We start from the raw sequence: 23072 nt of genomic DNA, 5'->3' as shown, positions 1-23072 counted from the left end.
AGACTCTCTGGCTGTCTGGTGAAGCCTATGGATTACTTCTCAGAATAATGGTTCTAAATACATAAAATAAAATACATAGTATCACAAAGGAGACCAGTTAAATTGAAATATAGTTATCAAAATATTTTAAAAACCTGTGATATTGCAATATATGTACTTTATTAATATATTCTATAACAAGATCTAATGGCAGATTAAATAACCATCATAATTTCAAAGCAGGGATGAACATAAGCAACGTTTTGAGATATCCACAACAACCTAACACGATATGAAAATACTTGCCATTAACGACAAAGACAGGTACTGCTAATATTATTGCGCTTTGTGGCCTACATTCATTATTGCAGGAAATGCTAACTTTGAGTTAGGAGTCATTGAAAATAAAATGGTAACTATTTTTCCATTCATGTCTAGGGATCCCCTGACTTCTAAATGTGGACCCTAGTTAAAGTCCCTTGCTCTGGTAGCTCGCCCTTCTCTCGATCCACACCACAGCCCACAAGAACACTTATACTTCCCCTCAGAATCTAGTTTAACACCCCTGTCCACATTAACGATAATATTAAATTTTTTAACTTCATTCATTCATTGGAAAGCTTTCTTTTTTTGTACAAATTGCTTTGGTTGGGATAGAACTTCATTCCTTCTTTTTTTTTTTTTGGTGAGGGAGATTGGCCCTAAGCTAACATCTGTTGCCAATCTTCCTCTTTTTGCTTGAGGAAGATTGTCTCTGAGCTAACATCCATGCCAATCTTTCCTCTATTCTGTATGTGGATCGCTGCCACAGCATGGCTTGATGAATGGTGTAGGTCCACGCACAGGATCCAAACCTGCAAAGCTGGGCCACCGAAGTGGAGTGCATTGAACTTAACCACTACACCACTAGGCTGGCCCCTTCATTCCTACTTTCAATCAACTTGCTAGGTGAGATCAAGTTGCTATCCTATTTCCTAAGGAAATACCTCATTGACTCAGAACAGCCCCTGCCTTCCATGGAAGGGGAGCTGAAGAAAGGATACTTGCTTAGCCTCATCCAGCACATAAGCAAGAAGATTCCAGGGCCTGGAACCTCAATGAGACCCTTAAGGCTTTAAGTGATGTCTCACCTGTCATCATAGCCAGTGGTTCCAACCAGGCTGCAAGAGCTGAAGTGACTGCAGAAACTCTTAGAAATACACAGGCCCAAGCCTCATTCTTGGAGTTTTGAATTCTAAAGACCTGGGATGGGACCTGGTAATCAACAACTTTCACAATCTTCTCCAATGATTCTAGTAGGTGCCCAGGTTTGCGGTTAGCACTAGAGGGATTAAAAAGCTCTTGAAGAAATAAAAGCACACTTGAGATGCAGGCCTAACAGTGAGATCCCAAGGAAGGAAACCCCTAGATGGCACACAGAGAGTGACCTTTCATTAAATAATTTAAGCTAAATGTGTAAACTGGAATACCCCGTAGCCAAGATATTATTTTAATGTTTCCACAATTTTTGCACAAGTATGTACTAATGTAATGTCTAAAAAATACAAAAATAGGGAAATGATATAGATTTATACTTTCTGACATTAGAGAACATCCACTATATTTTGCAAAGTGATAAAAAGAAGTTATAAAACAAAATATACAAAATTGTTCCATTAATGGTCACATGTACACAATATGTATTTATTCATATAGATTTGCATGACAAAATGTCTGGAAGGAAATATAGCACCTTTATGTGGTAAGATTTCAGGTACTTGATTTTTTCTCTCTTTTTGCTTATTTTGTATTTTCTAATTTTTCTATAACGGTTACATACACTTGGATAAACAAAAAAAAACAAGAAAGGGGTGATCTCTCTAGACAAGAATGTTCTTTGCTGGGATAGGATATACCTGTAATTTCCAATCCTTCTAGCCTTGCTAGAAACCTCCCAGAAGCCTTGAAATAATTCTACCCCTGGGCAAGTTAACTTAACTCCCCACCTCCCCCAACGGCAGTGAGGCTGAGGTATGAGGAACCACTCTGCCATCTGGTGGCTATGCCTAGGAACTGCACCCCATCAGTGCTGTTAATGGGAACACTGCCCAGAGTACTGATAAATTTGGGATAAAGAGGTAGAAACTGAATGATCATGGCTGGGGGAAGAAGGTATTAATCACAAAAGAGGTGCTTTTATCTAGGGGTAGAGAAGAGACACTGCTGGGGCAGGGAACGACTGAAGATTTGTTACAAAGCCAGCTCTCGGGAGCACTAAGCATGACATGTGTCAGATGAAACGCTACAGTCATGAGAAGACAGCTTGTGGGGCAAGCAGCAGAGAGCAGTTCCAAATTAACGGAAAGGGGGCAATGGCTTTCACAGCTGAAAAGCTGGAAATGGCTGCAAGAGCAGAAAAGGGCCTGGCCCAGGTACCTGCTGAGAATCCACAGATCCCAAAAGAAAAGGAATATGGCAGAGGAGGAATCTGAGCCGTATGTGTGTGTGAGGGGAGAAAAGACAACCACTAGATACAGGGGCCAAAGGAGAACGGGTAGTAGGTAATCAGCAGAGACCTTGGTGAGGAGAAGGTGCAGGGGAACCCCATTAGAGAGTGTCCAGGGCCGGCCCTGTGGCTTGGCGGTTAAGTGCGCGCGCTGCGATGCTGGCGGCCCGGGTTCGGATCCCGGGTGCGCATCGAGGCACCACTTCTCCGTTCATCCTGAGGCCGAGTCCCACATACAGCAACTAGAAGGATGTGCAGCTACGACACACAACTATCCACTGGGGCTTTGAGGGGAAAAAATAAAATTAATAAAATCTTTAAAAAAAAAAAAAAAAAAAAAAAAAAAGAGAGTGTCCAACAGATGGGAGAACGGAGAGGAAGAGGGAGAACCTCAAGGACAATCATCTCAGGAGTTACCACTTACTGAGCACTGACTATAGACCAGATGGGCTCTGAATGCTTTACATGTACTCTATATTAACTCATTTAATCTGCACATCAACTTCATGAGATACATATTATTACCTCCATTTCACAGATGAGGAAATTGAGGCAAAGAGGTTCAGGAACTTGCCCAGGGTCACAGAGTTGTGCTGGGCTGCGATTCGAACACAGGCCATGTGGTTCTAGAGCTTGTGCTCATAACTACTATGCTCATAACTACTACTTGCCTTGGCATGAAAAGAGAAGTGGGGCATACTGTGGAAGGAACAGAAAGAAGTCAGAGAAGAGGTTGTTTGAAGGGAATTGGGGAGAGCTGATTAATTTTACTCAGTGATAAGGGCCAGCATAACACAGACAGGACATGTTGATAATTAACAGCAAAAGAACTTAAAAGCCACACAAAACATATGCTATTAAATCAGATACCGTGTGTTGAATCACTTACAATATTGGAACATTCTTTGCAAATATAAAATGTCTTCAGGCATGTAAAAATACTTTCCTAGTCAAACGAGTGCTTTAAAACAAATCCTTCCTGTTTTGAGAATCAGTGAGGTAGCAAAACAATTCCCCTGGTCTCAATGTAAATTTTCAAAAACATGTCCTTGGCTGTAAACTTTTTGAGAGTTAAACTTTTCCATTGGTTTCCCCAGTGTCAAAGTACCTAGTGCATTTAGCAAGTTCCCCCTCACAGCAAGTCATGTCGGGTCCCCTCAGTGGCTTGTTTTGTTTACGTGTCTAGGAATCATGTCTTTCCTCACACCAGCTTGCTTTGGGTGGAAAATCTTCAGCTCCAGGGGTTCCCTCTGAACCCCTCCTCCGGGCAGGATTCAAACTGGCAATGCACTGGCTATCTGTGAAGATGGGCAACGTCCCACAGTCGCACTGGAGTTCCTGCAGAAGTGGTGGGTGGATGCCATCTGGTTCAAGGGATTTATTTACGTTTAGTTTGTTACCTCGGCCTGGAACATCCCACCGGCTTAGCACTATTTCATTTAATAACTCTGACCTGTCTCTTACAAAAGACACTTTTGGGGTGGGACTCTCTCCAAGGTTTTCTTCCATAAGATGAAAGCAAAGGATTCTGAAACCAGCTGCTGCTTTGGTTTCGAGTCATCAGCTGGTCCCATCGACTCCCTTGCCAGTTCCTTTTTATAAATTTAAAGGAACTTTGATTATTGGTCGTCAGAGTCCCCCTAAAATCAGTTCTGTGCCATCTGGAGCCTTGTTGGCACCTGCCCCGACATCTTTGTGGGGCCCCACGCTCTTCCAGGCTCTCACAGACCCGCTTTTCCTGTGATGACTTTTTCGACTGTACGGTGACCAAGCATTTGCTCAGGTGTCTGTTCTCTCTGATTTGGGCAGAAGCTTTCCCAAGATATATTATGCCACAGCCAGAGTTTTCAGGCTTCCTGTGGGTTACTTTATTCTGCACAAATTTTGTTTTTTAATATAAATTAGGGGTTTACTATCAAATGCAAAATGTTAGTTTCTCATTGTTAGTGATTGAAGAAAACAAGGCCATGAGCGCTGGGTGGCGCTGGGGACTGAAAGCCCAGCTCAGGAGCAGGCGACAGGCACCGGTTGACAAGCCCCAGCAGACGGGTGTTCTCGAGTGCAGCTGCCACCCTCTCCTTATCCGCAAGCTGCTTTTTCACTGCATGCTCCAAGGCACGGCTCCCGGGTGAAATGTGCATCTTGAAATGCTTGAGAAGGGATCGCAGAAGCTTGACCTTGATGGGCCTTGATGACCTTGATGGACAGGCCAGTAAGGGTAGCCATGCTGCAGTGTGGAATGGTGGATGTGAAGGCTTCGGCCACTGTGATCTCGGGGTTGCTCACCTGAACCCGGACATGCTCTCCACGTTCAATTCTTCTAGTGTCAGTGGATGCTCCGGGTCATCAATGGAGCGAATCAGACTGAAGATCTCACGCATGCCAGTGCTGTCAGGAACCAGCTGGTCCTCCTCACCCATGGCCACCAGCCGCTCCCGAGCGCACTCACAGATGAGGGGGTCAGTGTTCTCCAGGAGGCCTCCTCCATCCCAGCGCTGCCCACCATCATGGAACCACTGCCAGGCTATATAAATGTTCTGTACGCTGTTTGTCTGAGTGCCTACAATTTGGCATGGCTCATGCTCTTCTAAACACACACTGACTTTTGGATTTTTGGAAGTGTTTCCCTTCTCCCTCCCAACAACTCCTTTTGTTTTGGCTGTAACTATGTGCTGGTGCATTGACCCACAGTGGGCCTGCCATGCATTCCTCACTCACAGCACTCACTCAGATTTCCTGTCCTGGATTTAACATTAACCAGCTTTGGCAAGTCTCCCCCAGAAGTCTGACGGCCACAACCTGCCTCGATGGCATACCGTGCCATTGGGTGTCAGGAATAAAAACATGTTTTCCAGTGACCTAATTCTGTGGATTTCCCAGTCTCATTTAACATTATGGGTTTAGCCTTGGCCAGAGGGCAGAGCTGAAAGTCCACTCTCATTGCTGAGATTTTGTTATTTAACAATGGAGTGTACACCTCTCCTAGTTCACACCCCTAGTTCACTCGGCCGGCCTTCTGGGGTGGGCCAAGGCCTCCCTCCTCTTTCCATTTCCAAAGAGCCAGCAGTGCAGGCCAAGGCCCAGACCTTACTGGGCCAGGCTTTAGGGGGTGGGCTGCTGATGTGACAAAAGAAGGTGGTCAACGTTCCCCTGTTCTAGAATCAAGCCCGATCTCCTTCCCACAGTCTCCAAAGTCAGTCCTGGCAGTGCTCTCCCTCAGCCCCGGGACACTCCGGCCACCCTGCCTTCTCCCTGCCTCTCCCCTCCCCCAACACCTCAGCCTCTTACCCTGCAGGGCCTTTGCTCTGGCCGTTCCTCTGCCAGGAAAACTCCTCTGCGGATCTTGGTGTGGGGGCTGCAGCTGCAACGTCCTCTCCTACCTTGTCATCAGGGAGCTAGCATCTGGCAAAGTGCAGCCGGGGGCAGCGTGAACGGCTTGCTCTTGGAGCAGCCTTTCATCCGAGTGGGGAGGGCACGCCTCTCAGCTCTCACATGCTCAGCCTAGTTCCTCCAGGTCCGAGTTCCCTTTGCTTACTTCCTCCTTTTAGGACCCTCAGGCAGATACAGCCCTCTTCACGCTCACAGCCCGGGGAGAGAGGCCCCCACCCCCTCCCTCGGCCACGCTGCACGTGGAGGCCATGTTGCATTAGGGTGAGGCAGACATGGCTCTCCCTGACCACCACCAAAGCTTCCTTTAGCCAGGAAGGTTCCCACCATTACTGCTCATGCCCCGGCACATGCAGTGCTGCACAACCTCTTGCACACTGCCCCCCTACATCCACTGCTTCTGTGACTTGTCAACCCTGAGTCCTAGTGGTCGCCCTTTTTCCTGCAAGCCTCCAAGTTGCCAAAAACAAGATCCTCACTTGGTACCAAAATTCAAGTACACTCATTTACTCTTGAGCTTTCCCACGTGAGAAAGGAAGCATTTATCCATTTTGATGTAATTTTTACATGATCAACTGTCTATTTGGTAGGCAGATCCTAGTGTTGTTGCATTTTCCTCCACCAAGTTACTTCCTCCCAACCTTTCAATGGTGGCCTCACGACAAAGTGAACCATGTGCCTTTCTCCTATCATGTGCCCTTCTGTCGTTTTTGTTAACTTTTAAATGCAGCATAATGTGCATATGGTAACTACACAAGTTAAGCGTACAGCTGGATGACATTTTACATTCGTAGCCGATGCCCGGATCAAGATGGGGAACACTACCTGGGCCCCGGAAGACTCACGTTCCTCTCCAGTCAATACTCCCTGCACCACCACTGACCTGACCTAAACCATCAATTAGTTCTGCCTGTTCTCGAAATTCACATAAATGCTTTCCTACAGTCTTATTTCCAAAGTTATCATGACACCTTTAAATATTTTTCAGTGGCAAAAAAACTGACTTAACCAGGGATCCTTGGAGAAATGGTTGATTCCAAGGCTGGAGCAAAGAAAATACAAGATCAGCCTGGAACATCTTGTGGTGCCACAAAGTAAGGAAGTGCTTAAAAGATGATGGAGCCAAAAAGACACAGGAGGCAACTTGAAGGTGCACCCAAGGGGCAAAGCTGGGATGATGTGAACAGCAAAATAAAGAATGACAGTGTTGGATAACCCATAAAATAAATACCCATGAATCGCATATTGATATAAATAAATACTTGAATAAATAAATGGGAGAGAAGGAACAACTCTCCCTAAGAGTAGAAGGCCAATTAATAAATATAGAAAGAATGATGAAAATAGAAAATTGCCATTAGGCAAACGTCACAGTAATGACTGTGACAGGCAAGAACCATTAACGGATGTTAAAATTAAAGGGTGAAAGAACGATGAGAAACAGTGTAATTACATAGTCTCAAAGCATCTCCCCAGAAAATACTTATTAGTTACCAAGGGGAAAACAGTAACTTTACAATAGAAGCCTGGTGGACACACCTGAGCCAGGTGATCAAGGGCAGCAGTAACGAGACACGCCAACACCATGTACTCCTGACACGATGTCTTGAGAAGGACACATCACCTCTGTGGTTTCTTCCCCGAAAGGCATAACTCTCAATTTCATCATGAGAAAACGTCAAAAAACCCCAAATTAAAGGACATTCTGCAAAATAACTAATCAGTATTCTTCAAAAGTTTTGAAAATTTTCTTTGTCGTGGAAGACAAAGACAGACTTAAGAACTGTCCCAGATTAGGATCCTGGTCTAGAAAAAGGATATTAATGGGAAAACTGGAAAAATTGAAATAAGGTCTATAGATTAATAGTATTTTACCAACATGAATTTCCTCGTTGCTCAATTGCAGCAGTTGTGTAAGATGTAAACATTAAATGGATATGGGTGGGGTGTATGGGAACTCTACTATTTTTGCAATATTTTTATAAGGGTAAAATTATCTCAAAATAAAAAGTTAGAGAGAGAGAGAGAGAAACACTTTTAAAAACCTGGTCTTGGTGGAATCCCTCACCCCCAGCCCCTCCTGAGTCTGACGCTCAGCCCTTCGTGTGCGGTAGCTCTGAAGCCTGGCGGCTCTCTGGGAGCCAGGAGCCTCGGCCCCCTCTCTGCTCCAGCGGGCTGCATCGCTGCAGTCAGTCTTGGTGACCATTAGAGCTCCTCCTTCCCACAAAGACATGTGTGGGTGGTTTCGAGGCCCCCGGGAGGGAAAGCATGAAAGGGGATCAGGAGGTCACAGGTCCTTTTGGAAGTGGAAGGAGAAAAACCCAGGAGCCAGAACAGTAGGAGATCAAAAGGAGGACTTGGGAGGAATTCTGTTTCAATTTGAAAACCACTAATTTTTTGTCAAACATTTACCTTGTGAGAAGAAAGCCTGTTAGCAATCACCAATGAGAAGGGAGGAGTGGTGCGGGGTGGGGGAAGTCTTGAGGGGAGCAGGAGGAGGAGGCAGAGACAGCAGAGCACAATCCACACACAGAGCATGGATTCCAGGTCTCTACCACTTACTCCTTGGGGGACCTTGGTCTAGTCACTTAAAAAAAAAAAAAAAAAAAAAAAAAAACTCACTGTGACTCAGTTTCCCCATCTGTAAAGTGGGGATAGTAATTAGGACCTACCTTGTGAGACTGTTGCAAGGATTAAATGAATTAACACAGGTAAGCATTTAGAATAGTGCCTGGCACATTACAAGTGCTAAGAATTGGCTATTATCAGGGTGAACCTTATGAAATTGCCAATATTTGACTGTTCTGACCTATGAACAATTTCGTATAATTCAACCTAACACTACCATCATTATTCTATTACACCAGCCCAGGCTGAGGGCCGGAATGGCTGAGGGCTCCCTCTACCGCGAAAGAGCCTTGGCCTGGCTCTGCTGGAACCCTCATTTCAAGCAGCCCTCATTTCAATGGGCCCCAGGGGACTGGGCCATTCTGCCCCTGCAGTACCTGTGCACAGATGGGCCTCAGGTTTACTTGCTCAGAGGTCTCAGGAAGGAAACCTCTTCATGTGATCCTCCTGTCATCAGATTTTGGTTCGCTCTCCCAGGCAGTGTGACCCTAGACAACTGCCTGGCCAGGGTGAAGTAGGTGCCTTTCCTTCTGGGGGCTTTCGCCACTACCCTTTGCCCCCGCACCCTCTGACACCCCCTTCTCCAGCCCTGTTTGTTCACCAGCTGGGCAGTTTCACTCAGGATTAGCCTAGCATGATTTGCTCAGGGAAGTTAAAAACCGCTTAATTAGAGACTTGGGTTCCTAAAGCTCTGTCTACTTCACTGGTTCTCGGACTCAGGAGGACAGGGAAGTAATAATATCAGGGAGTGATAATATCAATGATAATAAGCTGTTTTTTGAGGGCGATATGCAAAGTACACCATTCTCACTAACTGCTTCACATGTTAGTCTTATCCCCATTTTTTTTTTTATGGGTAGTTTTTTTTTTTTTATTGTGAGTTTTTTTGTTGTACATTATTGTTTATCAGTCACCATATTAACTGCATCCCTCCACCCACTGTGTCCACCCCCCACCCCCCTAGCCCCTGGTAACCACCAAACAGTTCTATCTGTCCGTGTGTTGGTTTATCTTCCACATGAGTGAAATTATGCACTGTTTTGTCTTTCTCTTTCTGGCTTACTTCACTTAACGTAATACCCTCCAGGTCGATCCATGTTGTTGCAAATGGGACGATTTTGTCTTTTTTAGGGCTGAGTAGTATTCCACGGTATATATACACACACACACACACACACACACACACACACACACACACACACACACACACACCACATTCTTATCCCCATTTTACAGGTAAGAAAACTGAGGCACAGAGAGCCAAGTTACTTGCTTGATGTTGCACACCTTGAAAAGCAGCAGAGCCAGGACTTGCCCTCAGGCAGACTGGCTCCAGAGATGGTGGCTTAACAACTGCACTATTCTGCATAGTCCCCAACTTTAAAAGGAAGGTGCTGCTTCCCCCTGACTCCCTCCATGGCTCCCCTCACAGCGGGCTCTTCTTCCCTGCTCTTAATTTAAGGGTGACAAGCGGCTGGTCTGCTGAACCTGCCACAATCTGTTATTTCTGCAGCTACCTCACCTGGTTTTTCTTCGAGTCATCCAGCTTTTAGCCCTAAAACCTCTCTCCCAGGCGACGCCTGTCTGGCCCTCGGAGATGCCTGTGTCTGCTGACAGAGCTTCCTTCGCAGGGATTTCATTACAGGCGGCCCGTTAGCCGTTAGGGTGTGTGGGTCTTCTCCCCCTGCAGCGGTCATGGACTGGTATCTCAAGATCTCACACATGCTCTTGTGCCCTTGTTCCTCACACCCGGACCACGCTTCTGTCTCCTAAAGGACACCGCCTGTCTTTCCTAACACAGCCATTTTTTTCTTCTATTCTTCATAGATTTATAAAACTGCGGGGGTGGGAGGAACTTTGCAGACCATCCAGTTTAATTGTCCATTCTATTTCGTCTAAAAAAAAGAGGCGCGACTCCTCCATGAGTAGGACTAACTGAGGTGTTAACACAGCAGCGGATAAAAAGCCCCACTGTCAGGCCGGCCCCATGGCTTAGCGGTTAAGTGAGCGCGCTCCGCTGTTGGCGGCCTGGGTTCGGATTCTGGCTGCGCACCGACGCACTGCTTCTCCGGCCATGCTGAGGCCGCCTCCCACATACAGCAACTAGAAGGACGTGCAGCTATGACATACAACTATCTACTGGGGCTTTGGGGGAAAAAAATAAATAAATAACATTATTAAAAAAAAAAAAAAAAAGCCCCACTGTTATTCTGTGGGTTACTGCAGAAAGACCTCAAATCCATCAGATAATGGAATATGCTACCCAGTAAAGAAGAACATCTCTATATCTAACATAGTTTTAAAGTCACAGACTATTGTCCTATGCTGTCAATACTGTGAATTGCTAGAAGCCATTCCAGGAATCACCTCCACCTCCCTGAGCTAATCTGAGAAGTACCTTTATCACATACGACAAGGCCCTCTGAGCCTGGCTCATGATAACTAAATTAAACCTCACGCTCTTGAGATCCTGCTCCACCTCAACCACATGATCAAAATTGATAGCTCACATGGCACACGGCCATTCCAGCCCCTTGTGCTCATTTATCCTAGGACGTCACATATGCTGCTTGCTGGCAGAAGCCGTGGCTCTTCATCAGCCGCCTGCAGCCTCAGCACCATAGCTAGCATCCACCCACAGAAGCCCGCTCTCCCCTTTTTCTTCCAAAGCCCTTACTTGGGAAAGTCGGGTCCTGTCTTTCCATCTATCTGTGGAACAGGCTTCTGTTCTTGAACCACCTAACACCAATTACAGAGTGGTGTGCTCAGGGGTCACACGGAGAGCTGCCGCTCTTGAGAACACACACGTTATTAGTTAGAAAAACATTCAGTCTTCTCTGGCTCTCTCCTCCTGCTTTTAAAAGAAATATATGCCCATTTTAAAAAAACCTCTCAGTTCAGAAAGATGCAGAGCAGAAAAACAAAAGCCCACTGCTGCTCCCAAAGATAAGGACCATGAACAATCTCCAGGCCTCTCTCCCTGTGGACCATAGAGTCTGGCAAACTGTCTCCTCAATCCCCATTGCTCCATTCCCCCTTTCCTGGGCCCCCCGGAGCAGCTGCCTGGCATTCCGCCACCTAACGCATGCCCTTCAGTCTTCTTCACGTCCCCACCCAAGGGTTCCAGGATGCCGCATCCTCACTGGTCATCCCCTCTGCCTCCTTTGCTCCGTCCACCTCTTCTCCCCAGCCGGCCTCTTCGTGTAGAGCCCTTTGTGCTAGGGCTTGGCCTGGTCCTCTTCTCTCCAGTGTTCACACTCACTTAGAGATCTCACCCAGTGTCCTGGCTTTAAGTACTATCTAGCCAAAGGCTCCTAAACATATATGTCCAGCCCAGATCTCTCTCTCTTTCAAACTCCAGACTCCTAAGATTTATTTTGTCTGCTTTACATCTCCATTTGGAAGTCTAAGGGCATTTAAAATTCGACATGCCCCAAACTGAACTCCTGATTTTCCTCCATAAACCTGTTCCTCCTACAACCTTCTCATAAACTACAGTCAGCCTGACCCATCCCTTCCTGTCATACCCTACACCCAATTCATCAGGAAATTTTGTTGGCTCTACATACAAAATATACCCAAGATCTGGCCACTTGTCACACCTCCGCTGCCACCATCCAGGTCCAAACCACCCTCATGTCTCACCTGGGGGACTACCATAGCCTCCTGGGTGGTTTCCCTGCTTCTACCCTTGCCCACACCTACAGTCTACAGAGAAACCAGTGATCCTTGAAAATATAAGTCAGATCATGTCCCTCCTCTGCTCAAGACCCTCTTATGGCTCCTCTTCCACTCAGAGTAAAAGCCACTGACAGTGGTTACAAAGTCCTCCATGATCTTGGTCCCTGTGACTTCTCTGGTCTCATCTCTTCCTACTCCTCCCCTGGACCACTCTGCTCCAGGCCACACTGGCCACCATCAGGATTTCTTCAACAGCCCAGGCACGCTGCTGCCTTAAGGCCTGTGCACTGGCCATTCCCTTTGCCTGGACATTATTCCCCAGATGTCCACATGGCTCGCTCCCTCACCTTCTCAAAGCCTGCATTCCAATGTCACCTTCTCAGTGAGCCTACTCTGACTACTTTATTTGAAATTGCCACCTGTCCCTTCTCTACCACCTAATAATCTCTTTATCTTACTCTACTTTATTTTAAAAAAATATTTCTTATCATCTTCTAACATTTTTAATTTACCATGTGTTTGTTTACCATAAATCTCTCCCCAACTACTACGTAAGCTCTGTGAGAACAGAGATCTCTGTCTATTTTTTTTCCCCATATATCCTCCGCCTTCAACAGTGCCTAGCATGTGGCAGGCACTCAGCAAACTCTTGCCAATGAGCAGATGAAAGGTCTCTTAGGCCTGCCCAGCTGCTCTGCGGCCCTTCTGCCACTAAGACCCTTCATACTGAAGAACTCTGGGCCACAGTGACTTCCTGTCAACTGGGAGGGGCAACCTCTTCTGAGCCTCCTTTCTCCTTTCCTCTTCCCAGCCAGGCAGCTGTTGAGAAACCTTCTATGTGTGCAGCCCCACTAACCGGATGACTCCCATTCGGATGCTCATCTCTAGCCCAGGCTGAGCTTCTGGCCACTCACCTGAAAGTCCTCCTCATCCAAGATCTCTTTCCTCCACTTGATCAAGAAGGCTGCACACACGTAGAGATGAAAGTGGGAGAACCCTTCTGGCTCAGACTGGAAAGGGAAAGAACAGAGTTAGGCCCAGCCCGTCCGAGCAGCAGGCTCCAGTCCTCTCCGTTCCAATCCTCTGCAAGGTGGGAAAGCAGCACAGCGCCCTCTCACGGCTGGGCAAACAGAAGCCTGCAGAGACTTGGCAGAGGCCCTGCCCATGAGGCTAAGGCAGACACACAAGCAGAAAGGAGGTGGGGGACCCTCTGAGCAGCTACACTCCACCCCAGGGCAGGGGGCTGGGCGCCTGAGGGACACCCTGGCGTGGAGCGGGCAGGAATCTCTTCATACCTGGTATGTGTCCCACAGGCGGATGGTGCAGCGAAGGGGAAGCTCCCGCATAAGCAGGTTGTTCATCCAACGGAAGGCAAACTGTAGGTATTCAACCTCGTACCTCCTGAAGTGATTATGTACCTGCTCTGAAACAGGAAGTGTCATTGGCCCAGGGGGCACAACCTAGGGGATCGGACTGAAAAAGTCACATGAGCCAAAAAGGCAGTTTCCATTCTTTTTCACCACCTCCCCCTGGGGAAGCCAGACAGAGAGAGGCCACACTGGAATCTGACTGTCTATAGGACGGTGTGTTTAATTCACCATCTCACAGCAACACCCCACGGATAACTGACGCAGCCCCACACACAGAAGAGCTATTTTAATACCCCACAGTGATATTCTAGGTGCCTGCCTTCCTTCACAGGGCTGCTCTAGCCATAAAGCAGGAGACATAAGGTTCACTTGGTTGCTTGACCTTATTACTCATCAGAGAAGGAGCCAGAATGGAAAAGAACCTTGGGGGTCACCTTGGCGATCCTCCTGCTGGTGAGGACCTCCTCTTCAGCATCCCTGACAGACGGCAGCCAGCAGGGACTCAAACATTGCCAGTGAAAGAGGTTCACTGACTCCACTCAAGGGCAGCCTCTCCTACTGACGTATTAAGTGATTCACCAGAAAGTGCTTCGCCGTATTAAACAGAAACTAGCTTCCTCCAACCTCTCACTCCTTGGTGTCTATGTGATATTCTGGAGCAACCCAAAACAAACCTGATCTCTGTTCTACATGACGGCCCTTCAAATAATGCTTAATAGGTTTTTCAAAAAATCACTATCTTCCTCAGTTTCCTAATCTATAAAATAGGGATGATGATTCCTAACTCAGAAGGTTTTAGGGATGACAAAATGAGAAAATAAAAGCTTACAACAGCACCTGGCATGTGGTAAATACTTAATACAATTTTTGAAAGAATAACTATTAACAACAGTTATTTCTGGGGAGTAGAATTTAAGGAAGGGGGAGCATTTTTACTTTTTACTTTGTGTTTTTCTGAATTGTTTAAATTTTTGTAATGAGTAAGAATTACTTCTATAATTCAAAGAAACAGTAAAGATATATACATTTAAAAATCCACTATCTTAAGTACTATGCCTTTATTTATCTGGTATTTGTGAGGGCAGAGAAAACAAGGATAGGGCAGACAGCGGCAGAAACCACAGCCTCTGCCCTCTGGAACCTGACTGATGACCGGCCTCTGTCGGACAGCTTAGCAGCCCTGCCTCTGGCAGCATGTGCCCTGTTCCAGGACCCAGGTGAGGGATGTAAGAGAGCTGGAGGTGGGCCCCGCCATGGGGCTAACAGCTGGGTCAGGGCGACAAGAGGAAGAAAACATCCCACATACGATGCATAGGAAATAACTGTAAATAAGCAAATGAGCTGGAAAGATTGAAATCCTAAGTCATAAAAGGAGCTGGAGTGAGTGGAACAAATCAGGGAAGGTTTTCATGAAAAGAGAAGCTGGGAAAGAAAAGAAAAAGATATGCAATTTCTGTATGGGGGAGGGGAAGGCAAAGCTTGGGTGAAGCAGAAAATCCATGACTGAGGAAACCAGGAAATGAGAATTATTGTTGTGTAGTAACTGGTGGAGTCCTAAGGTAGCTTTACAACTTAACTGGTGCTAGAGATCCCACTTAACAGAAGACCTCGCTGTTAGGATCTATGCTCTTCACGAAACTTAACTCTTGACTTCTCTCCCTAGGCCTCAGTTTCTTCATCCATCAATAGGCGGGCTTCCTGAGTTGCCTTTTAGTTCTAACATTCCATGATTCCAAGTCAGAGCCAAGGAATCACTGCAAGGCTCCTGTTCCTCAAAGATATTCTGCTTCAGGAAGAGCCACATCTCATTTCCCCCAGCCCACACAGTTCATAGGGGGCTATGGAAAGTCCTGCTGGGGTATCAGCCAGACCCGAGGACCCTGCGTCAAGCCCAGGAGTCCTGAGTCACACCACCACACGAAGGACAAGGTGAGACTACAGACTTGATGCTAAAAGTCACAGGAGGTTTCAGAGTAGAAGAGGAACGTGACCCAGAACAGTGCTCCGGAAAGATATGGTTGTGTGATAGATGGTTTAGAAGAGGAAAGAGTATGGAGCAGGCAAGTCCTTCTAGGAAGAAGGTGCAGAAATTCAGGCATGGCTGGACCAGAGCTGTGGATAGGGAAATGGAGGAGAAAGGGTGAGTGTGAGGCGAGATGCTGAAGCAGAACAGACAGAACTTGGTGACAGAAAACTAAGGAGAGAAAGAACTTGAGGCAACAGCTGAGTTCTCACCTCACCTTCCTGTTGAGATTCGGAAGGATGCTGGTGCTGCCAACAGCAGAGAGTGAATTGGAAAGGGTCCTGGCTAGGAAAGTGGCTGAGGAGGGGACCCACAAGCATAAGTGGCTTGTGTCAGATCATACTGTGCTTTTCTAGAGAATTCCTCCTTCTCTGAACCTACCATCAATCCGGCTGACAAGCTCTTCCAGTGCCTTGACCTTCTTCTGGATCCCTGGTTGTGCAAAGGTGTAGTTATCCTGCAAACGACATGAGCCACAATGAACAGGGACTCCAAACAGTCATGCTACCACCTCTCGAGTTCAATGAAACACCTTTAAAAGCACAAGCTGTTTTTCCAAAGCCAGTGCCAGTGTTTCGAGGAACAAAGGGATCCACAGAACAGCAGAGTGTGGGGAGAGCCTAACAGAGCCCTGCACTGTGGAGGCAAACCACATGGCTTGGGGTGCACAGCAGAAAGGAGGGGCCTGCTCTGATGACAAAGCCAGGGCAACGTGCAGAGTTCGTGAGACTCCAGGGGACATTAGACCATTGTCCGCTGAAAGCTAAAGCTAATGAAAGGGCCGGCCCCGTGGCTTAGCGGTTAAGTGCGCGCGCTCTGCTGTTGGCGGCCCGGGTTCGGATCCCTGGCGAGCACTGACACACCGCTTCTCCGGCCATGCTGAGGCCGCGTCCCACATACAGCAACTAGAAGGATGTGCAACTACGACATACAACTATCTACCGGGGCTTTGGGGGAAAAATAAATAAATAAAGCTAATGAAAGAGGTAGAGATGGATCAACCAAAAAGAGGAGGAGCCACACTGGTGGGGGCCCTGTCTGATGCAGAAGAGCAATAAGGAACCCAAGGCCTGCAGGAGCCCCTGGACCCAGGCGTCCCTCAAGGGGAGAACCTGCTCACCTGGATCCCATCCAGCAGCTTGCTCATGCACCAAAAGCTGTCAGCCTCAATGCTTCGCAGCATATCCTGAGACAAATTGGTCACGTCGAAGTTCTCCACATCCTCTTCTGTAAAACAAAAGATGAAGCAAGTTGAGACGTCTTCTCTAAAAAATAGACAAAGATAAAATCTAGTATCTTCAATGGGGTCCTTAAGGCCAGAGGAGAGCCAGGCTAACCTGATGCCAAGGAAAAGGGCCCGCCCTCCTCTTCCCCTTGTCAGGGGGGCAAGGTGTCCCAGGAAAGTTCTTGAGGATCTCATTACAACACTGAACAGGCCATTTCTCACACCAATTCCACTGGGTCCAACATATCTTTCCCTTCCTCTGTTTATTCATTCAGTTTCAGAAAAGATACTTCAGGCCTTAACGTTCAACAAGCTATATCCAGCCCCCTGGAGACGGTCTGGAAAAATCCTTTGATTTAAAAAATTCAGTGAGCTTAGCCACTCACACTTATATGTAGTGAGAAGAGCTGAGATCAGATAGCCCCCATAGTTTATTTTAAAGATGGAATCCTCAAATTCTGACAAGGCAGACCCACAGCTTCACCATTCAGAAGGGAAGATGAATGTGTGAAGGAAGATGTCCCAAACCTGTGGGAGCTTTTAGGATCTAATTTCACCAAGTTGGTAGTTTCCAAGATGGGCTCTGCAAAACATCAATCCTATACGATACTCAAGAAAAAAGGGGTTCCATAGACAAATATGGTTGAGAAATGCTGCATTACATATCCCCATCTTGGAGATTCACAAAGATCACAGCATACAAAAGGATCTGAGAAGGTATAAGGTATAATTCTGCATTAAGTAAATCTGCTCAACCTTGCTTATCCAGCATTCTCCAAGCTTCTGTAGCCATGAGACTTCCTTTAAAGAGGACCATCTATTAGCTTCTCATGGAAACCCCACACTAAGTAACAGGAGTGAGAAGTTGTCTGTAATACAGACAACTGAGGTCTGAGACGAAAGTGGGGAGAACATAAGGAGTCCTCTAGAAGCCTGAAGAAGGGAAAGGCCATGTGATGTTTCCTTCCTGCTACAGGGAGGTGCAAGTAGTAAGAAAGGCTCTCTTTGCCCAACAAGACAGGCCACCTCAACCCACAGGCCCCTGCATGCCTGTCAGAGGCCACACATGGAAATGTTCAGGCCCTGGAGTTCTGTGTCAAAGGCAGCTTTTCTCCGCAGACCCACAAGCCCCAATTTGAAAACAGGATGTTCACTGCAGTCCCTTGTGCTGCAGACACAGGCATCCAACAAAACGTATTCAGAATCCAGCCCTTTCATTTACGAGAATGATTACTAAGACCTACAACTGAACCTTCTCAGGACAATGAGCAACAACTCTCGGATCCTCATCCTGTATAAACAGCCTTTTTTAATGGACATCAAGGGCTGTAAAAACCCGTTGGTGGAGGGGAGGTGCTTTGTCAGAAAAGCTATGATCCTGGGAACAACCTAAGAGTCCTACTCGAAGTACAGCCACAGTTAGTACGTGTAAAGTGCTAACAACAGTGCCTGGCCCATGGCAGGCACAATATCGTTTATTTGAGATGAAAATTTTAAGGAATTTGTCATGACATGGGAAAGCGTGTCACAGTGTTAAGGGAAAAGAGCAAGGTACAAAATTATTTACGGTCTACTCTCTACCCTACATACAATATTTATGTGTGTTTATATAAGCACAGAGGAAAGACAAAATATATCACAAGGTTTACAGTGCTTACTCCCCAGGTGGTAGGGATGAAAGATTTTTATTTTCTTCAAGCTTTACTAGACTTTTAAAAATTTCTACAATAAGCATAAATTTTTATAATCAGGAAAAAAAATGCACATTATTTTAGGAAAAAAGGGCTACAATTGACTATACCTGCCTTTTGTCACCAAAAAAGAATAAAGAAGATTTTTGAAAACACTACTAAGCTTGCAGAAACTAAGATTTCACATAATATATACAAGTCCATTTGAGAAATCACGTTAAAAAAATCCTTCTGAGAAATATCATCTTCTTTTTTTCCTAACTTAAACACTTATGAAGTATTTTCTTCGGTGGCCATATATATATATATATACTATTAATTTAATTAAATGATACTGGGCTCTAAGACCCAGCTGAGAATCTTCCTTTTTCTTTTTGCTTCGTACTACATTTCTAAGATCCTTCTGTGTTGCTGCACACGCCTCAAGGTCACTGTCCCACGTGTGCCTCCACCATGTCACGGATCTGTCCCCTGGGGATGGGTGTCCAGGTGCCTCCAACCCCCACTACCACACACAATGCCCCAAGGAACTGTCCCTTTTGCCCCTGTATGAGAGCTGCTCTGGGCCACAGGTTCAGGCTGACCTAGCCCACAGGTACCGCCAGACCACTCTCCAGGACCAGACTCTCAGCAGCGCACGAAGAGAGTGCTTTTCCTTTTTAGTGAGCGTGGCTGCTCACGCTAACCATCCTGGGCAGTAATTCCCTCTTTAAGAGAACAGAGTTGTACAAGGAAAGCTCAAGACAAAAACCACTCCCACACATTTCCCAAATGCAGAGCCAGAGCTCCATAATAATTTGAAGGGTCTTTCCCAACTTGGGCATTCTATAATTCCAGAACATTGCAGTGGAAATGCACTGGGAATGGAAACCACACAGAGCAGAGTAACAAGGGAGAAAGAGCCCGGGTCCCTGAGAACAAGGCACAGCTGCCGCATCAGCCCTAGCGGCCCGGGGCTTTTCTGTCCGACAGAACAGCACGCGGTCAAGAGCACAGACTCTGGAGCCAGACCGTGTAACTCAGATCCTGGCTCTGTCACTCACTAGCTGTGCGGCTTTCGGCAAATGACTTTACCTTCTGTGCCTCAATTCTTTATGGGTTAAGGTGGTATTATCCTACCAGCGTCACAGGATATTGTAAGGATTAAATAAGTTAATAGGTGAAAAGTGCTAACAACAGTGCCTGGCATAAAATAAGCACTATGTAAGTGTTAGCTAGTATTATTGTTATTAAATGAGGAACAAATACACTTCTATCTTCTTTAAGCTGCTGTTATTTTGGATCTCTATTTGCAGCCAAATTTAACCTAATCCCAAAACATACCTTAAAAATAAGTCAATTTTCAAAGCTTTCCATCTCCACCTTTTGGTCTTAAGGAGGAAAATCTAACAACATGAGGTCTTAAGTTGTTAAGACGCTGCTCACAGTAACAGCACCAATTCCACACCTTTAGCTTTCAGGGAGCAAAGGGACCAACAGACAAGACGCTGACCCTCTTTTGGGGCGTCCAGTCAGGGGCTCTTGTTCTCTCATGTTCTGCCCTTATGCCTGGCCTGCCCATTAGCCCTCTGCTTTCACAGACAGTGGGACAGTTTACAAGCATTTCAGAATGTGGGAGGAGAGCTTAGTTCTAGTGTTCTGCCTGCTGGGAGGATAAAATTCACACATTCACTCAAAAACTGTGAGCTGAGTGCACCAGCAAAAAGCAGTAGAGAAAGCGAGGTCCAAATGCTCTCTGAAGGGCTTCATTCAGCATAAACAGTCTGTTCAGAAGGATCATTAAACATCCCACTTGAGAAAATTCAACATATAATTGAAGCTGGAATGGGAAACCACGCCAGCAACGCAGTCTCCAATGAGGGCAGCGTCTTTGGTTGTCATTACAGAGCACACAGCAGCCAGGACTCAGACTGCAGGGAATGAGATTTTAAGGAATATTTTATGGCTATTTTAAGAGGCAAAGCATCCAAAAAGAGGAAACTCAAAAACTCTTTGTAAAACTCCAATTGCCCACCCTGGGCTTGACAAGAACATGCCCATTTATTAGCTGATAAAATGTACTTGAGTGGTGGCTCCAGCAAAGTGTTTCTTTTTCTAAGAACTCCAGGTCCTGGGTCTAAAATCAGCCTCACAGATGCCTTAAAAACTCCCCAACAGCTTTGGGAAGAACTGGTTTTGCTTAAACTGACAACAGTAACTTGTCCATTCACTGCTCTAGGCACTTCCCAGGAACCATCTGTGATTGCAGGGCAATTTCTAGATTTTGTGATCTGTTGGGTCAGAATGATTCAACCTTGACTGGCAGGCACGAGAGGATTCAGGGCATCAGACAGCCTTTCTATTTTCCAAAGCCTCAGCTTACATGATTGCTCTCTGTTTTTTAAAACTGGACTCATAAGAATACCTTACGTAATATTTTCTGATCACAAAAGTAAACCGAGAAAAGAAAAATATAAATCTTTTTGGCCATATGGTCTAAAGAACCTCATAAAATAGAAACAAATATTTCACCCAGAAAAATACATTTTTAAGAAAAGTGTCAAGGAATTCATCTGCTATACATACACGTGTATGTAATAATTTTTAAGTGATTCAAGTGCTGTAGAAACTTATTGTTGGGTGTTATTCATTTTCAGGCAAGTATTTGACGGCAACAGCCGAGACCAGGACACACTGCAAACCTTAGCATGGAGAGAGAGGGTGGAGGGCCCTTGGCTAACCCTGGGAAAGACAAACCACCCGGGCAGAGAAAGGAAAGTGAGGAGAGTTGGTCTCTTCCAGGGAGAAGGTCAGAGGAAAGACTCCTTCTGAGGTTCCCGCAGAGCAGAGACCCACAGGGAGGCAGTTCTGTTTCACGAGGACTGTGTTTCAGACTGTGTAAGAGGAGACATGCTGTTTCAAAGACTCAGAGAAGCAGCTGACCATGGAGCCCTTCCTGACACTGTGCCAGTCAATCAGGGCAGTGACTAAAAGGTAAAGATTAACTCAGAATGAAACATGAACTCTGGCTGTACACTACTCAGTGTGGGGTAGCCTGGGCGGACATTGTGTCATGATACCCTGGTTACAACTAATTTTAAAAACCAACATACCACCAAATTCTCTCTATTTTTCTCAGGCTCCTATATTACTTTTAATTTTATTTAGCAAACATTAGTGCCTGTTAACTCAGCCTCTTGGTGCTGGCTGTAGGACACCAGATTACATGAGCTCAAACTGAGTATTCAGGTTATGGGGGCAAGGGAAGGGCCCGGTCCAGCACACACACGTAACCTTCTAGGACCTGCCCAAAGACCACCCACAGAGACAGGCAGCATGTCACCAAGACACTGTATGCAAACAGGCTGTGGGGAGTCCAGGGCCCCCAATGCCAACGTCACTGCCCAGAGACTCCTCATCTAGGCTCAAACATCTTAAATATGTTGGCTACCTCAATTTCTCCGTTACAATTTCTCACTTATTCTTGGGTCAGATGAGAGAGAGAGTGCCAGCAAGCAAGCATGCACGTGCCACTCGGCTCACTGCCAGGGAGAGAGCAGGCTAGGTCTTATAGTCCCAGAGATGACAAGCCACAACTTGCCCTTGGAGAACTCACCTCCTACCTGGTAGGAAATCCAGCACTAGGCATCCCATAAACGCACACACTGCTCTCAGGTGTCTGCTGAAGGGAGCTCAGCTCTGCACTCTGATGGGGCTATCTCCACATATACGTCTGTTGCTGGGAAGAGCCTCGAATATTCCTCAACTGTCTACCACGTATGAGGCTGCTTTATCTATGAAGACGGGGCCAGGAGGCATTTTGAGGAGAGAGTTAGAGTCCCAAGTGAGTGAGTGCTAAAAAATTCAGCATCAGCCCCACTCTCCAATTTCCTCCAAAATAACAGCATTAAAATGGAAAATGGAATATCCTTACTATATACTTCAATTTATATAAAGTTTAGAGATAGGCAAAACTATTGAGGTATTAGAAGTCAGCAAAGTAGTTACCCCTGCAGGGGTGAGGGGGAGGAACTAGAAGGGGACAGAAGGGGACGTCTGCTATGCTGGAAACGTTCCATGTCTTGATAGCGGTGCTGGTTATTTAGGGGAAATTTATCAAGCTGTGCATGTATCATATACGTACTTTTAAAAATGTATGTTATCCTTCAATATAAAGTTTACATTTTAAGAAGCAAAATAGGAAAGTTCTCTTAAGACAATAATGAAAACCCACCATTACTACAGAAGTTTGTCCAGTTTCATCTTTGGCCCCACACCTCACTAGACAGAGAACAGGATGGGCAGGGCAGCTACAAAGAACTGAATATGAGATGGAGAATGAAGCCTCCCAGAACTGAGAGCATGGAGCCGGGGTATAATCCACAACAGCTCAGGAGGAAGACACGGCGACAGGGTCCATGGCACCTGGGAATGCGGGGAGTTATTAACAACAACTCCTTTTCTCTAAAAATTTGAGTGTTAACTATCAAAAAATTCACTGCATGGCTTGCCCCCTTGCCTCCTTCAGGACCTTGTTCAAACACTGTCTTCTCAGTGTGACCCTGGCTCACTACTCTGTTTAAAACCTTCTCCTGTTCCCACTCCTGCCAAGAGGGCACATTTC

The 23072-nt window shown here is 46.2% G+C and overlaps 1 protein-coding gene and 1 pseudogene across 1 annotated transcript in view; both read right to left on the bottom strand.

The window, feature by feature from the left end:
• TBC1D22B (TBC1 domain family member 22B) overlaps nt 1-23072 on the bottom strand; it is a 70019-nt gene that overhangs the window by 6159 nt on the left and 40788 nt on the right. The window contains exons 9-12 of the mRNA XM_004424193.3: nt 16674-16780; nt 15935-16010; nt 13456-13583; nt 13075-13170 (exon numbers count right to left, since the gene is read on the bottom strand). Of these exons, the coding sequence (XP_004424250.1) occupies nt 13075-13170; nt 13456-13583; nt 15935-16010; nt 16674-16780 (407 nt within the window). The remainder of the gene's footprint in view (nt 1-13074; nt 13171-13455; nt 13584-15934; nt 16011-16673; nt 16781-23072) is intronic.
• LOC147915696 (cytosolic iron-sulfur assembly component 2B pseudogene) lies at nt 2819-4979 on the bottom strand (annotated as a pseudogene).

The sequence above is a fragment of the Ceratotherium simum genome, chromosome 13 (assembly GCF_057802395.1).
Source record: "Ceratotherium simum simum isolate JZ-2026a chromosome 13, ASM5780239v1, whole genome shotgun sequence".
Classification (NCBI taxonomy): Eukaryota; Metazoa; Chordata; class Mammalia; order Perissodactyla; family Rhinocerotidae; genus Ceratotherium; species Ceratotherium simum.
Note: the sequence above shows the minus strand (reverse complement) of the source record. Positions and strands in the feature narration are given on the sequence as shown.